Here is an 18066-nt window from a genome sequence, read left to right as displayed (position 1 = left end):
TTAATCTTATCTAGGTTATATTGTTTGACTGTAGAAGATTCTGTTTGGCAATATTATCACAATTTATGCTTTATCTTTGTTATATATTAAGAATTTCTGTTCTAATTTTATAAGAATTGATTGTTTATTACAAAATTGATTTTTACAAAATAAGTGGACAAATGTTAAAAGTATAAAATTTTCATTTATCTGTTGATTGTTATTTTATTGTAGTGTATTTAAAATTAGAAATTTTTCAATATATAAATCATAAAGATATGATTTTTTTTTTCGTGGTTTTGACGTTTTTGTAGTTCGATAAGCTTTATTAATTTTTCGAAAACAAATTGTTTAAAGTTAAAAAAATTTCTTTTTTTCTTTTTATCATAAACTTTATAATAATAAATGGATAATTTAATTATTAATTCCAAGAACTAACTTGAATTAATTTTAATTAAAATTAAATAATTTTACTAATTAAATTAAAATAATTAAAAAATTAAATTATCTTCAAATTTAAAAAAAAAAATAAACTAAAAATTGTAAAGTTTAAAGAATTAACAGGAATTTTATTAAAACGTTTAAAATAAGTTTTTCTTATTCTTTAACTAAAATAATATTATTAAATAATAGTGACTTTTAGAAAATTTCGATTTTATTCAATTTCAAGTTAATAGAATACAAAAATTTTTGCGACTTTCTGGAATTTAGTTGTAATTTGATTAAAATTTAAAGGTTTATTTATATTTAAATGAAATTAAAAAATTGTTTATATTGAAATTTTTTTTAATTTTGTTAAAAATAAATATTTAATCTATTTTTTACCCTTAATTTTGTATGTTTTAAGATTCAAAATGCATTTTTTTTATCTATTGGCATATATTTTACCGATATTTTATCCAAAGTTATTTCCTTTTTAAGTATTAAAAAAATTTTAAACATGAGTTTTTGAAATATTTACCTAAAAATCTTTATATTACTTTAAAACTATCACAAACAGTTAATAAATTATTTTATTTATTTATTTATAATAATAAACTGGCTTACAGAAAATTAAACTGCCTCTTCGTACAATTTTTACTGTTTAAATTAAAATACAAAAAATTTTCATAAAAGAAAATAAAAAAAAAACGAAAAAAAATGAAATAATAATATTACTACGATTGTAACTAGACTGTAGTATCATTTATCTACAGATTATTTTACGCGGTGATGCTTCTTTACATATTCTGTTATAAACAAAATTTTCGTCATATTTACTTCTATGAAACCTTAGCTTAAATAATTCATAATTCCGAAAAGATTTTGCTAAAACAAAAAAATTCTAATATTTTCTAAAAAAAAAAAAAAGAAAACAGTTCTAGTTTTCAAACTTTTTAACATTGAATGTTTCGGAATTATTTTCTTTTTAAAAATCAACAATTTATACATAAAGTGATGGATATTTTTAGTTTTTAATATAAAAATATTTAAAAATAAATTTTTGAAAAATGTTACGTAAGTAAAAAGAAATGTGATTTAAATTTAAAAAAAAAGTTAAATTTTTTATTTTGAATAATTTTTATCAGTTCTGGTTTAAAATATGTCCAACTTTTTTATATTTACTTATTTTTTTCATTAAATGTCAAAAATGTAGGATTTTTACAAGTCAGGGAAAAATTAAAAATTAGTAAAAATTGAGAGATCTTCAAATATATATAAAAAAAAAAAATTTTTTCAATAAAGTACAAATTAAATATCAAAATTTTACTACTTTAATGGGTTTTGTAAGATAAATTTCAATACAATTTTAAAGTTTAGATAAAGCGCTCTCTATAAAAGGAAAATATTAATATTTTTGAAGATCATTACTTAATTTTTTTGATTCTCTTAAATATACATGAAAACATGGTAAAAGATTTAATTTATTATATTTTGAAACTTTTGAGACAAAAATCTTTAAAATAATTAAATTAAATATATGTTAAATTTTGAATATGTTTTACATATAAATCATCTTTCTTTTTTTAATTTTAATTATAATTAAATTATAATTTAATAATAATTTAATTTAATAATTTAATTTAATTATAATTAAGTTCATAGATAACTTGTAACATAATAGGAAAGTTTGTATTGCCATCGATTTAATTTGTTTGTTTCTTTTCTTATTATTTTGTATCCCATATATAGTCCAGTTAGGACTATAGGCCAACTCATTCTTATGGTTGCGGTCACGATTCCGGTTACGTTTCAATTCTGCTCAGGCCTTTAACTGATGTATTGGCGAATCAAACCGACAGTGGCGCCGTCCTGGTGCATAGCGGAAGGACTAGATTTAGTGGGAACAAAATGTTAAAAATGCATGGGAAAGCGATAAATTATTTTAATAATTAATTCACTAATAGTTATTTCACTCCATTAGTGAATTAATTATTAAAATAATTTTTCGCTTTTCCAAGCATTTAAAAAATTTTGTTCCCACTAAATTTAGTTCTCTTGCTATACACTAGGGCGGCGCCACTGTCGGTTTGATTTGCCAATTTTAAAGCGTCGCCATTTTGAAAAGGTGAATTATGTTTTGTAGAAAACTCGACACGTATATTACATACGTAAAATACGTATAAAACTCTGTAATTTACCTGACGTATATTACGTGCGCAACCCTGTTGTGGAAGCAGCCTTAAAATGATGCGCGTGCATGTTTCGATAGTTGGTTTTGTTCATGTTGATAAAAAAAAGTTCTTGTAGAATTAGCTTAAAGGCGCTTGTAATTTCCCTGTCGCTAAAGGTGCTTTAAAGGTGGTTCCAGAATAGGTGCAAAAGCCAAATACAAGTGCAAGTCCAAATGCAAGTCCCATGAGTGCAAGAGAGATAGATAGACTACCTATCTCTTTTGCACTCATAAGATTGCCACTTGGACTTGTACTTGTACTTGGCTTTTTCACCTATTCTGGAACCACCTTAAAGGCGGTTCCAGAATAGGTGCAAAAGCCAAATGCAAGTCCAGCTTTTTTTTCTATAGATTAATGAATGACCGTTTCCGAATTGGAATTTTTGGCGCACTTTTGATAAAGTGTATACTCGGGAAGTATGGAGTATCCTTGTTTTTTCGTGCGAAAAAAAATACACTGCTTACTTCCCGAGTATACACTTTACCAAAAGTGCGCTAAAAATCCCAATTCGGAAATGGCCAGTGGGAATTGTACTTGGACTTGCACTTATACTTGGCTTTTGCAGCTATTGTAGAACCTCCTTTATACCTTCTTGTTTTGCGGAGCGATGAATTTTTACGGTCGTATCACTGAATTTGATTGGCTCTATCAAATATTCCATTTTCATAGTCCGAATCTTAAAAAATGATGGAAATGGAATATTTTACAGAGCCAATCAAATTCAGTAATTCGACCGTGAAAATTCATTGCTCGCAAAAAAGCAAGAAGGTATTAAAGCACCTTGAGTATTTTCAATTGGTGTCTATACTAAAATTTTGAACAATTGAAAATTGTTGCGCGCGCACCTAATCGACAACGCATTTTGTTAAGCCTTACGCACAAATGATTCGTGAATGTGCTTCATGAGATAGAAAAGAATACAAGAATACTCTATTCTTTTCCATCTCATGTATCTTGCTTTAGCCTAAGCAGAATAGATTCTCAATCGGGAACGTAAACAGAAATTCAATCATAAGAGCGAGTAAGAGAAGGACGCATCTGTATATCTGTCCTTATCCAACTCATTCTTACGATTGCAATTCTGTTTACGTTCCCGATTAAGAATCTATTCTGCTTAGACCTTTCGCGAAGGGAACCTATTGCTTAGTCTAACTTATAATTATAGTTACTTTCTGTAATAATGCAAATTGTGTAAAAAATGATAAAATTATACCTTCATTTCTTTTACAGTTGTGTTCGACTTACAAAACGCAAAAGAAAACCATTAATGAAAAGTCTAACGCATAATTGATTCGGGAAACTTGTTCGCAAACGCAAAATATGGTAGTTTTTGTCGGTAAATTTTTGTTTCTTTCAGCAATGGTGTAAATGCTCCCTAAGGTCAACACAAAATAGACTTCTGTTCTTCTGGGACCACATCATTTAATCATTCGACTGAATGAGACATACAATCATCAGAATCTCTTCCACTAGCGTAATTTGACTATTTACAAATTCATATGGTTGATTTCTATGTTGTCATCTTGTTCCAAATCTAAAATAGCCATGACTTTGATTCATGTGTAAAGTATTCCAACGAGTATTGTTCAAGTTGACTAAAGAGAGAAGATATGTCTGGGTTGAGTGATTGAATAGAATCTTTATAAGGCTTCGGTCACACTATCTCATGCATGCACTATGCATGTATGCAGAAACATTTTTTCACTTTGATGAAATCTAGTGAATGTTTAGTAACTTTCTAGTAAAGAGTTAAAGAGAGATGAAAGAGATGGACAGATATCTTTGTCAGTCTCTTGGTTTTTGCTTTCCGCCAACGCTAAAAGGTGCTTGTACACCTTACCGATCCCGAGTATTCTATCGTCGTGTAGCATTGGAGTAAAAGATACAAAAGATAATTGTTTCTCTTTTACTCCAATGATACACGACGAAACTATACTCGGGATCGGTGAGGTATACAAGCGCCTAAACACTGAACGGGATCTTAACGATACCATGAAAGTTGGTTGTCCTTAAAAATTAGTGTTTGCTTTTGTTATCTGATGTTAGATTTGTGGAGCAGTCGTTAAAGGCCAAAGAAGAATTGGGATTGGCAGTCTAGTGACTTTTACCTACTTTGTCAGAAATTTTATTTTTATTTCTCTTTCTATCGTGTTAATTAAAGAAAAAGAAAATGGTTATCAGAAGTAGGTCTTCATTCGGATCTTTGGGTGGAGTCGTTCCACACTCTAGGTCTCAACTCGGGAAAGGCCTAAGCAGAATAGATTCTTGAACGGGAACGCAATCGTAAACGGAAATGTAAGAATGAGTAAGAGAAGGATAGCAAATATTTTTATTCTTTTCTCACTCATTCTTACGTTTCCGTTCACGGTTGCGTTCCCGTTCAAGAATCTATTCTGCTTTGGCCTGATGCTGATTCTACACTCACCTAAAACTGCGCAAGCGGTCCGCATTTGCGTTACGTATTTTATGTATATAGATATAGTTGAATATGGGAAACGTGACGGAAAAGCGGACCGCTCGCTCAGTTTTCGGTGAGTATAGAATCAGCAAGAAGCGGCCTGCATAGCCTTTAGGGATTGGAAAGGTCCTGGCCCAAACCGAGGGTCTGCAAGGTCCTTACCAGCCTTGTGTGAATCGGTAGATGACCAGAACATCAGGTTCATCGACGTTGACCGAGCGTATCGCTCGAGACCATGGGGTCCGTGTGGGTATACCTGTACAGGGAGATCTCGCACGTAAAACTACTAGGCTATGTCATAAGTATGTAAACACCATATGGCGTATAGCAATTTAGCCAATCCTAATAGATTCTTAAACGGGAACGCAATAGAATAAGTTATAGAAGGATAACATATATCTTTGTCCTTTTCTAACTCATTTTTATGTCTACAATTGCTTTCCCGTTTAAGAATCTATTCTGCTTTGGCCTTAAGGCCTTTCTCCAATATGTTCCTAAATGTTTGCGTTGCGTGACTGACGCGTTGGTTCGCAAGCGCAGTGACGTCATCAAAGCATTGATACCAATCGCGAACAAAAAATTTGGTTTATGTTCCTCTTATCCCTGTTTTCCAACTTTAGGCTGCAGTCCCATGGCAGCGTTTTGCGTTGCGTTTTGTCACTAGACCATGAATGTAAAAGAGATGCAGATATATGTTTGCTATGTTTACACTCAGGGTCTAGTGACAAAACGCAACGCAAAACGCTGCCATGGGACTGCAGCCTTACAATTTTTAATGCAAATGTTTGTCGACGGCATTTAATAATTTTAATTATTTAATATTTATAATTAAAAAATTTAGTGTCTTAAAATCATAAACCAAACTTTTTGTTCGCGATTGGTATAAATGCTTTGATGACATCACTGCGCTTGCGAACCAATGCGTCAGTCACGCAACGCAAACATTTAGGAATCTATTGGAGAAAGGCCTTTAAAAGCTCGAATCGATAAAGTTGCGTCTACAATGGAAGAGGATTTGCACCATTTACAGAAAAACGATATTTTTAAATCGAAGCTAGAGTTACGATGGAATTCCAAAAATATGTACTGTAAGAGGTCAAAACTATGAATCATAGAGAAGCGTGAGTGCGAGTGAGACAGACTGTAGTTGGGGGCTCGCTTTCTCTCAGTACAATGTGAATTTTTGGAGTAAAAATAAAGGGCCCGTCCCTTATTGGCGTGAAATCGTCAGTGGAAAATAAAAACCATGTGAGTAAACGAGATAATTAGATATCACTTTCTCTTTCACTCACGTGGTTTACGCTTTTACGCCTACATTGGACGGGCTCTTAAAAGCGTTGGCAAAAAATATATGAGTGATAGAGCATTGTGCTATCCTCAGAGGCTGTTTACTTGCTTCAAACGCTGCATCTTACGTTGAATAATGAGACAGAGAAAGACAGACATATACGTCGACCAATCAAAATGCACTCTCTTGCGGTAAAGTAATATTTGCCATAAAAGAATAAATTTTAATTGGCTGAAGTCTATTCTCCTAATCCGTTAATCTGTCCCGTGTGACTCACCAGTTGGAGATTATATTTTAGGGTACGGTCACACTATCTCATACATTCACTGTGCTTGCATGCAGAAACATTTGGCCGGTCACACTTCAATGAAATATAGTGAATGTTTAGTAACTTTTTAGTTACAATCGAAATTTTTGGAAAATTATTAGAAAGTTACTACATATTCACTAGATTTCATCAAAGTGTGAACGGCCAAATGTTTCTGTATACATGAGATAGTAAAACCATATGGAGACTTACCTAGCCATTTTTTTTTGAGCTAAATTGGTTGGTTTCCATTGTCCTCAGCCTGCTCTAGTAAAAATTTAGTAACTTTTAATTTTAACAATAATGGAGCGGTCACTAAATTTTTACTAGGTAGTTGACGAGAATTATGATAAATGGCGAGTGGGGACAATGGAAACCAACCAATTATGCATGAGATAGTGTAACCGTACCCTAAGTACAACTGATTTATGAACGTTCTTCATGAAATAGAAAAGGAGACAAATATATCACTATCCTTTTCTTTAATGGTGTTCCGCAAATTTTTTACTGAAGGTGTAAAAGAGAGTCCGGAATACGGGTCTGTGAACGTCGTCAGACAATGGGAGAGACAAGACAGAATGATACATCGACGTTCAGAAACCGACTCTCCTTAATGCTGACTCTACATTGACTGCGAAAACGTGTACGTGAACGTGAACGTGCTGGAGTCAAATGTTAAGTCGGCTCTACAATGAACGTGTACGTGAACGCGACGTGCTGACATCACAATGTTAATCAAATGGGTGACGTCAGCACGTCGCGTTCACGTACACGTACATTGTAGAACCGACTTTAAGTCGGTTCTCCAATTTGCACGTTTGTAAGCGAACGTGAACGTGTACGTGCTGACGTCACAATGTTCTGCAAATGGGTGACGTCAGCACGGAACGTATACGTTCACGTACAAACGTGCCCATTGTAGAACCGACTTTATTCAAATGGGTGACGTCACACGTTAACGTACACCTTTGCGCAGCTAATGTAGAGTCAGCATAAAGTTGATTCTACAATAAGCGCGTCGGATGTGAACATGAACGTATACCTAATGAGAGAGAGGGGTATGGAGATATGCATTTATTCCCCTCTCTTTCATTAGGTACACGTTCACGTCCACGTCCGACGCGCTTATTGTAGAACCAACTTAAATGCTCCATAAGAACGTTTGAGTTAGAGTTAGGGCCAATGCACAATAGTTTCGCGAAGATTGTTCGAGAACTAGATAAATGAGATAGTAACATTCTTAAGATAACTATAAAATCGAGAGAAATTATTGTAGACTTAATGGACCCTAAAGCTGTGTTCACATGATTGCCTATGAACGCTGTGTTTTGCGTTGATAAATAAATTAGGAGAGAGAGAGAGAAAGAGAGAGAGAAACCGCATTCTGCATTCGCGTCTTCATGGGATTGCACCCTTATTTGGGTTCAAAAATCAATTAGGGTACGGTTACTCTATCTCATACATACACTGTTCATGACGTAACCTAAAGTTACTTTTCTAACTTTCCTTTTGTTCGTTGATTTTGACACTAAAACTCTAGGCATAATAGGTTTGTGAACGTATTACATGAGATGAAAAAGAATAGAGATATACTTGTATCCTTTTCTATCTTATGTAGCATGTTTCTTACTGGGTCTAGTTACAAAACCCTACTATGGTACTTCACTCTAAAGGTGCTTTTATACCTCCAGTATTTTGAAAATTCAATCCAGCCGATTGCTTGACCAAAATACTGGAGGTATAAAAGCACCTTTATGGGGAATCCATACTTTGACCTAAGGCTGCAGTCCCATGGCAGCGTTTTGCGTTGCGTTTTGTCACTAGACCATGAGTGTAAAAGAGATGACAAAACGCAACGCAAAACGCTGCCATGGGACTACAGCCTAAGAACCTAAAGCGGAACGAATTTCCGTAGCGACTAGGGGGTTTGACGATTGGGAACTATTGGAAAAATTACGGAAAAGAGACTTGCTTCACTTCTTAGGTCGAAGTGTTGATTTCTTAAGGCCTTTCTCCAATATGATCCTAATTGTTTGCGTTGCGTAACTGACGGGTTGGTTCGCAAGCGCAGTGACATCATCAAAGCATTGATACCAATCGCGAACAAAAAGTTTGGTTTATGTTCCTCTTATCCCTGTTTTCTATCTTTACAATTTTTAATGCAAATGTTTAAATGTTTAATGTTTAATGCAATTTAATATTTATAATTAAAAAATTCAGTGTCTTAAAATCATAAACCAAACTTTTTGTTCGCGATTGGTATCAATGCTTTGATGACGTCACTACGCTTGCGAATCAATGCGTCAGGTTGGAGTTACATGTTGATGTAAATCCAACCTCAGTCACGCAATGCAAACATTTAGGAACCTATTGGAGAAAGGCTTTTATAAGGGTGAAGTCCCATACCAGGGTTTGGCGTTTTCTCACTAGACCATGAGTGTAAAGGCGCTTGTATACCTCACCGATCCCGAGTATACTTCTGTCGTGTACCATTGGAGTAAAAGAGACAAAAAGATATTTCCATCTCTTTTACTCCAATGATACACGACGCAAGTATACTCGGGATGGGTGAGGTATACAAGCGCCTTAAAAGACATAAAGATATATGTTTGTTCTTTTTTCATTCATGGTCTAGTTACAAAAGGCGACACTTTACGCGTCCATGTGAATTCATCCAAAGTCGAAAAAATAGTTTTGTGACGTTAATTCAAAATTTTTTTTTTGATTAATCCTTTTCAAAATTCTTTTTATTAAATTAAATAAGGGAAATTTCAGTGGAGGAAGAAAAACAATTTATTACAAAACTCACTAATTATACATAGATTCTTAATCTTTGTTTTTCGTTAATGAACTTTTGTACATTTTACGGTCGAAAATTTTGTCTCTGCGCAGAAGTTGGATACAACTGTTTTGTTTAAATCAAATATACCATTTTTTTGTATTAACCCAAGTTTTTGGTTATTTGAAATATTTATTGTATTCAAATAAATATTTATTTAATGTAAATGAACGTTTTGTTTATTTTAATAAATTTTTCTAACAAAGAAAGAATTTGATTGATGTGCGATTCCAAGTGAGATTTTGACTTTTTCGGAGTAGGTTAACCGATTGCAATGAAACTTTGGAATTTTGTTATATATAGTAAGACTAATCTTTAACGTAAATTTCAGCCTAAAATATTTGTTAGTTTACGAGATTTGCAATAATAACAAAAAATTTTAAACTGCTATATCTTCCGTTCTAATAAACGGATTGAGGTCTACTTTTTTTTAAAATGTCAAGGAAAATGAGAGGAATAAATCTCTTTCAGAACATTTTTTTATAATTTTACAACTAAAAAAATTATTAAATAATAATTGAATAACTTTCACGCGACTAACTAAAATTCAATCACTTAAACGCTAAAATGATCTTACCTGTGTTTTCTTTAATGTTCCAAAGGATTTTTATTGTAAATGTAAGTTTAACTTAAGAAATTTTATTAATTTATTAGTATAAACAATTGAGATTTCTGCTAGTTGACGTGCAGACGACATTGCGCACGCAGCATTCTCACATAGCCAATTTAGTCCACGAATCACGTCAGTTGGCTATGTGAGAATGCTGCGTGCGCAATGTCGTCTGCACGTCAACTAGCAGAAATCTCAATTGTTTATACTAATAAATTAATAAAATTTCTTAAGTTAAACTTACATTTACAATAAAAATCCTTTGGAACATTAAAGAAAACACAGGTAAGATCATTTTAGCGTTTAAGTGATTGAATTTTAGTTAGTCGCGTGAAAGTTATTCAATTATTATTTAATAATTTTTTTAGTTGTAAAATTATAAAAAAATGTTCTGAAAGAGATTTATTCCTCTCATTTTCCTTGACATTTTAAAAAAAAGTAGACCTCAATCCGTTTATTAGAACGGAAGATATAGCAGTTTAAAATTTTTTGTTATTATTGCAAATCTCGTAAACTAACAAATATTTTTGGCTGAAATTTACGTTAAAGATTAGTCTTACTATATATAACAAAATTCCAAAGTTTCATTGCAATCGGTTAACCTACTCCGAAAAAGTCAAAATCTCACTTGGAATCGCACTGATTCAAACAAAAGTTTGATTAAGAGAATAGCAATGCATTTAATTAGTTGATTCAACCAAAATTTGGTTGTTTCTAATTTTTATACAAAAAATCTATCAACAATTTAATTTACTAGAGAATGAAATTAAAATACATTATAAATTTAAATCAGTTTATTATACAATTAAAAATTACATGTTTACTGACGAGGCTAGCGCCATCATTGCTGAAGAACAAAATTTTATGAGTTTTTTGGTTGGTTAACCAAATGTTCCTTATGAACAATAATTACTATAGCTCCTAAGTTGGCGCAATAGTTTTTTTTGTTGTAAATTAAATGCATAGGAATATATTTAACAAAAAATTACGATTCCTCGGAAATTAAAAAAAAAATGTTGTACCAAATAAATACATCTCGTAAAAAAAATTTAACAGAAGTTTCCAGTAATTAATCGAAATGCGTTAGAATTTTCATTTAATAGAATTTCATTAGATATAATTTTCATTGAATCGAATTTCATTTGTTCGAATTATTATTTTGCAAAATTTTCTTTAAATCGATTAATGAAAATTCATAAAAATGTCTTTTATATTAAATAAAAATTCACCAAAAGTATAATTCGAACAAATAAAGTTCGACTCAATGAAAATTATAATTAATGAAATTTTATTAAATGAAAATTATAACAATTGATTTTTAGAACTTTTTCATGCTTCACAATAAATCCAATAGTTATTCCAGTAATTATTTTTAATAAGGGATTATGCAATGGGGCCTCGATTATCCGAACTAACCTAGGTAGGATCGGATTGTGATAATAGAAATTTCAAGTGTATATAATTAAAGTAAAACAATGGATACAATTTATATTGATATTAAATAATAATTAAAATAGAAATATTTATTAATAAAATAAAAAATCAATTTTAAGATTCGGAAAGGCAAAAAAAGTTCGGATAATTAAGGTTTCACTGTTGGATCAAAATCAACATTTTCGTCGTTATCTTCATCAACAATATTCATAGTACTATTATTTTTATTCTCATTACTTGTATTCATATTCTCAATACTATTGCATTGATCAGAGTTTCCATGCCAATGTCCATCTTTACAGCGTACAATAATTGTATTTTTTTTTGTGTCATTTTCATTGCATACATATTTTAAATATACATCACGCAAATTACTGTAGATTAAAATTAATGTTGTATTTGTAACATTGTAATATAAAGAATTATTTAGACAATCATTATCTGAAATATTTTAGAATAATTGTAATTGAACAATGTTAAAAATTATATTATAGTACTGGAGGCAAAAAAAAATTTTACTCAAATTTTCTTAGAATTTAATTTACTGGGAGCCTGACAATAAATAAAATTATAAAAAATAAAAAAATTCATTAAAAACAACAAAATCAAAGAATTATATTAATAAGAAACGAAAATTAACAATGAAACAATATAAAAATATTAAAACAACAAAAGTAATAAAAAATAGAAACAATTTACCAAATACTAGATGAAATCAAAATTAGCAATTAGACATTCTCATAATCGTCATTAAAAAATTTTTGTCATAAAACACCGTTCGACAAAATTCAACTTTTTTTTTGACCCACAAAAAATTTAACATTTTCGTAAAGTAGGACCCAAAAAAAAAATACCCGTATCTGGCCGTTTTGCTAGATCAAGTGTTTTGTGGTTTTTAGGGGTGAAAACAGCCTCTAAATAAAAAATGACAAGATATCTTTTAAAAATTATTAATATTTTATAAAACTTGGTATCTGGGGGTTTCGGGGTCACTGATTATTAGTCCGATGTCAGATTTTCAAAATTCAAAATGGCGGATTCAATATGGTGGTCAAAAATTTAAAAAGTTATTAAATTTTTTTTAAACCTTAGTATCTACGGGTTTTTTGGGTCGCTAATGACGAATATGATGTTAAATTTTCAAAATTCAAAATGGCGGATATAAAATAAAAAATTAATAACTTTTTAAAAATTTGATCGCTATATTGGATCCGCCATTTTGAATTTTGAAAATTTGACATCAGATTAATAATCAGTGACCCCGAAAATCCCCAGATACCAAGTTTTATAAAATATATTAATAATTTTTAAAAGATATCTTGTCACTTTTCATTTAGGGGTTGTTTTCATCCCTAAAAACCACAAACGACTTGATCTAGGAAAACGGCCAGATACGGGTATTTTTTTTGGGTCCTAGTTTCCGAAAATGTTAAATTTTTTTGTGGGTCAAAAATTGTGTCGGACGGTGAAATACATACGATAGCATATAGGAGCTTCACTCTGGTCCCATTTTCCATTAATGCAGGGAATACTTGAATTTCCTCGAAGGGAATAATCTGTTTGGCAATGAACGGTTGCAATGTCGCCTTTTTCATTTATTGTAATATTTGCGATTTTATTTGCTATTAATAGGTCATTCACATTCAATGGCCCACACATTGAATCTATAAAAATATATTAGAAACTAAAAATTTACATATATGTGTGCATTTAAAAAAAAAGAACGTTTTAAAAATGATTTCTCAAAATACCTTTTAATTGGGCTTCAATTGATGATTGTAGATTTGATATAAATAATACGACGAGAATTACATTAACGATATCAGGAGTCATTTTTCAATTTTTTTCAGAGTAAAATATGTATGAAGAAACTTTTTTCTGACCTTTTCTGATGCATTAAAAAAATTTATTTATTTTAAAAAAAGACAATACAATTATGAGGCGTTATTCGTGAACTGTCCAACTTTTTTTGTCATGTTTTTCGATTCGATTCTTTCGTTCACAACTTTATGAACTTATTCTTCTATATGATCGTAATTTAATCTAAAAGTATTAGATTTTTAATTTATAGAATTTTTAAGACGCCGAATTTTCATTTGTCCGAAATTACAAATCACTGAACAAACAATCGACAGAAAGATTTCGGTGCAATTTTTAAAAATTTACCATACATAATTTTCTTGATAATTCTTAATTGGTCAATTTTCAAAAATTGCGTCGAAACCTTTCTGCCGATTGTTTGTTCGGTCATTTGTAATTTCGGACAACTGAAAATTCGGCGTCTTAAAAATTCTATCAAATAACAATTCGGATAAATTTGAAATTCGGTGAATTTTAATTTTTGTCATTTAGAAATTCGAATTACATATAAAATTCGATTAAATGAGAATTCTTTTAATTTTACTTCAAAAACTTAAAAGGGCAAAATGGTAATCTCGAAATTTTAAGAGATACAAATTTTTGAACATAAAATGTACGCGCCACGTCGACTCACTTGTGGGACTATGAGTCAAGTGAGTCGACTTGGCTCTTGCATCTTACGTTCAAAAATTTGTATCTCCTAAACTTTTGAGAATACCATTTTGACCCTTTAGGTTTTTGTAGTTAAAAAAAAGACATGCTTTCATTTTAAAAAATAAAAAAAAGTCGTGCCCAAAGACCTCAAAAATTTAAATAAACTTTTAATTTTACCATTTTTTTATGTTAAATAAAAAATGCGTGAGGGTTGAATATTCAACCTTTTGTAACTAAGAAAGGACTAGGCGGGAAAAAAATCTAATACTTGCAGGTTAAATTACTATCATATAGAGGAATAAGTTAATAAAGTTTGAAAGCAATCGAAAGACATGACCAAAAAAGCTGAACAGTTCACGAATAACGTCTCAAATGGGTAAAGAGAAAAAATTTTTGAAAAGTAATAGTGTTATTAATATTTTAAACATTATTTATTACTACTCCAATTATCAAAATATAATATAATAAAATACTTACAGTACTTTAAGAAGAAATAGTAACTGCGCTTAAAGAATTCAATTCTCAAGTGAAACTTAATATTTTCTACTTCAAATCGAAGCCTTTTATGTGACACTGTTTGGCTTAGCTTTTCTCACAATCGTCATTTTTATCAGAAAGAGGAATAATAAAATTTACGATATTTTTAACATTATTATATAAATTTTTTTTTACAATTCTCGCATTGTTTCGCGAGTATATTTTTACGATTTTAAAATTTTCTGAAAATATTTCGTAAAGACGCGGTGCTCTAGAAGCGAAGATAGGTTTCATAAAAATGCAGATAAAAGCCACCGAAAGTATTTCATATCAACAGTATTCTTTGACAAAATCTTCTATATATTCGAATTTTTTAAAAATTTAAAATCAATAAAAAACTTCAAACATAAATATTCCTACTGAAAAATTAATATTATTTCTTTGAAATATTTTATTTTGAATCAATAATTTTTACATTGCTCAAAATTTAAAATTTCATATCTTTCGGGCACCAACAAATTTTCATATTATCATTGTTAATATTTTTTTTCTTAAAACTTACTATAAATTCCACTAATATTATCTGAAATTTTTCTGATATTTTGAGATATTAATTACAAAATGCCCAAACACCCATTCCAATTTCAAAAAATATTGGTAGAATTTATTGTGTTACATACGTAGATTTTTACTTGTATCTTTTTTAACGTTTTTTATAAAAATAAGAAAATAAAATATTATTGTAACACTTCACGGTACAGAATATTTTTTGTCCTTCCTGACGGCGAGTGAATAAAAAGGCAATTAAAAGGCAATTCGGTGAAATAACTCTTGAACATCCTACGTAAAGCGTAGTAATTTGTATTTTTTTTAATTTTGTATGTAAGAAATTTTATAGTTCTAATAAAAAATTGTTTATGAAATTTAAAAATTAATTTTTTGAAATTTTTTAAAATCTTTGGATCTACCAGTAATTACGTCAAAATTATGATAAAATGCGGCACAATGGCACTAAAAATAGGTATATTAAATTTAGTAACAATCTATCAAAAAAAGTAACGTTTCTCCCGTTCTATTGAATATTTTTGAGTCAACCTTTCTAATAATAAATAATGCGTTGACAGTTCGTTTGGTTAATTGCGAATTGTATTTTAGCAGAATAATTGTATTAAACATTGTTTTATTATATAATTTTTAATACAATTATACTGCAGAAATACAATTCAATTTCTAAATTCTCATTTTCTAAATAACAACGAATTTCATGGATTTCTCCAAAATGAGAACAGGAAGGACTTTATTTTAAATAGATTTTTAACCTATAAAAATGTACAAAACATGCTACACAAACCATTTTTATCTGCATTTTTGTAAAACCTATCTTCGCTTCTAGAGCACCGTGAAGAGTCTCCACGGTTAAGATAGGTAAAATATCCCTATCTCTGGATTTTTTATTTAGCATCGTAAAAAGGTTCATTGAGGTGTAAAAATAAGTTACCTAGGACCTATACGACCTAAACCGTTCACTGAAGAAAAGAGGGCGCATTGCGTTACTTTTTCGAGTCTTGGAGCGCGACTCAGCTTTCAGGACTACTGTGCGACTTTGAAAATGTGCTGTAGGCTTTTCTGGGAAGCTTTTCTGGGCCTTAAGGTGTACAAGTTTGGGGTGCGTTCATGAATTCTTAAAAATTAACTATAATAATCTTTGAATTCATTCCTTCATTCCGTCCATTCATTCATTCCGTCCGGACCCCTGCTGGGTTTTCGGTGACAGAGAAAAGAACAAGTTATGGAGAGAGAAAGATATATCTTTATTTTGCAAATGAGGGTTCACTTGACCTGCAATCTTTTAAAGAGGATTAATTAATAACTCTGAGGACCCAGGTAATAATTTCTTTCTGTCTTTATCACGTAAAAAAACTATAAAGAAAGTCTAAAACTAAATAGGTAACGCATACCTTTCTTTCTTACACCAAGGAATATAACATAAGTACTTCTTCGTTTAACATTGCGTTTCTCTATCTAGACAATTCAAAATGGCATAAGAATATCTTCGTCTAAAATCTTAATCTTCTTCCTTTTTGTTTTGAAAATAAAAATAAATATATATATCTATATATATATATATATATATATGTGCATACCTGTATTAGAGTCCCTGAAAATTTTAATAAAAAAATTTAAAAATTATTACCTAAGTTCTCAGAGTTAATCCTTATCAACAAAGGTTCTATTATCTAAGGGTATTGTTCCATGTAATAAATGGGAGAAAAGAAATTATTACTTGGGTTCTCAGAGTTAATTCTCATTGATTATTTAACAAAGGTTCTATTGTCCAAGGGTTGCTTTTTTGTGGTAATTAATCCGGGGTTTTAATACAAGTGTATATATATGTATATATGGTATCTGTAATGAACTACTGATTAATCATATAAGAGTGTCCTTTTGCACTTATTGGCTGATCAGTAGTTACTCATTCATAGTTCTCTAATTCTATTGGATATTGGTAGTTGTATTGGATAAAAGGCAAAATTTGTTATATTGAATTAAAGGCAAAATTGGTTATATTTAATAAATGGCAAAATTTGTTATATTGGAGAGAGTGAGCGAGAGGATTAAAGATATTTAGATTTTCATGAATCAAAAATAAAATTAAACGAAGTATACTATGGCCAACATAAAAGAGTATGTTATTTTGAGTGATGAAGATTTAAAAATTGTTAAAAATAGAAATAAATTGTTAAATGACATGCATATGTACAAATTTGAAGATTTATTAAGAAAAGATTCCAATTCTTTTTTCAATATGCAAAGTACTTATACTTTTATAGCCTTAATGAGGGGTGTTTAAATGTGCATCAAATGAAATATTTAATTAGATTGTTCCCTTTTAAACCAACAGTAGTTTTTGTAGTTGTTGATCAACAACCTTTTGGTAGTGTTGAGTGTGGAGTATATGCAATAGCATTTGCAACATCTATATTTTTTAACGTAATGTCAAACAGCGTAAATTATGAAACTGATAATAACAGAATGAGAAACCATTTAAAGTCAATGTTTGAAAATAATCGCTTAAATCATTTTCCGTCAATAAGAACGTCTCACAATAGGAATTCGATAATAGAGAATGATTGGAACCGTCTTTTCATAAATCGAGCTCAGGAACTTAAAAATAATATTTTGAACCCTTGTTCTGTTTTAATACTTTTCCCAGCAATAATATTAACAGAGTTCTATTAACACAATATTTAGAAATTAAACATTCTCTAAATGACACTAGTGAAGAGAAAATAATTCGTACAACTAATAATAATATGAACAAAATTTCACCACTTGAATATTCAGAAATGAAGTATTTTCTGAGTGAAGAAATTGATAAAAAGATAATTCTAGGAATTAAAGAAAAGGGAAGGCAACGCGCGAAGTTACATATGAACAGAAAATAATTAGACAAGAGAATGGTAGATTGAGAAAACGTAATCGTAATGAAACAGAAACAGAAATAC

General features: G+C 30.3%; 2 protein-coding genes across 2 annotated transcripts in view; one reads left to right on the top strand and one right to left on the bottom strand.

Annotated features, from left to right (window-relative positions):
- Window positions 1-18066, top strand: part of LOC127278078 (uncharacterized) — a 43706-nt gene that overhangs the window by 554 nt on the left and 25086 nt on the right. The gene's annotated exons all lie outside the window — the stretch shown is intronic.
- On the bottom strand, window positions 10912-14710 carry LOC127278079 (coagulation factor XIII B chain-like). The gene is made up of 4 exons (XM_051299609.1): window positions 14561-14710; window positions 13321-13457; window positions 13048-13233; window positions 10912-12010 (listed from the first exon to the last, which is right to left on the bottom strand). The coding sequence occupies exons 2-4, from the start codon at window positions 13400-13402 to the stop codon at window positions 11718-11720; spliced, it is 561 nt and encodes a 186-aa protein (XP_051155566.1). The 5' UTR covers window positions 13403-13457; window positions 14561-14710; the 3' UTR covers window positions 10912-11717.

Source organism: Leptopilina boulardi, unplaced genomic scaffold (assembly GCF_019393585.1).
Source record: "Leptopilina boulardi isolate dan_hultmark-lab unplaced genomic scaffold, ZJU_Lbou_2.1 LbouV2_195, whole genome shotgun sequence".
Taxonomy (NCBI): domain Eukaryota; kingdom Metazoa; phylum Arthropoda; class Insecta; order Hymenoptera; family Figitidae; genus Leptopilina; species Leptopilina boulardi.
This window is presented reverse-complemented; position numbering and strand designations above follow the sequence as displayed.

Excerpts from the sequence above, each read along its gene's own strand:
- LOC127278079 (XM_051299609.1), bottom strand. The coding sequence starts at position 13,402 with ATGACTCCTGATATCGTTAATGTAATTCTCGTCGTATTATTTATATCA. Across the intron at positions 13,234-13,320 it reads AATTGAAGCCCAATTAAAAG|ATTCAATGTGTGGGCCATTG; the intron begins GTATTTTGAGAA and ends ATATTTTTATAG. Across the intron at positions 12,011-13,047 it reads TGAAGCTCCTATATGCTATC|ATAATGATTGTCTAAATAAT; the intron begins GTATGTATTTCA and ends AAAATATTTCAG.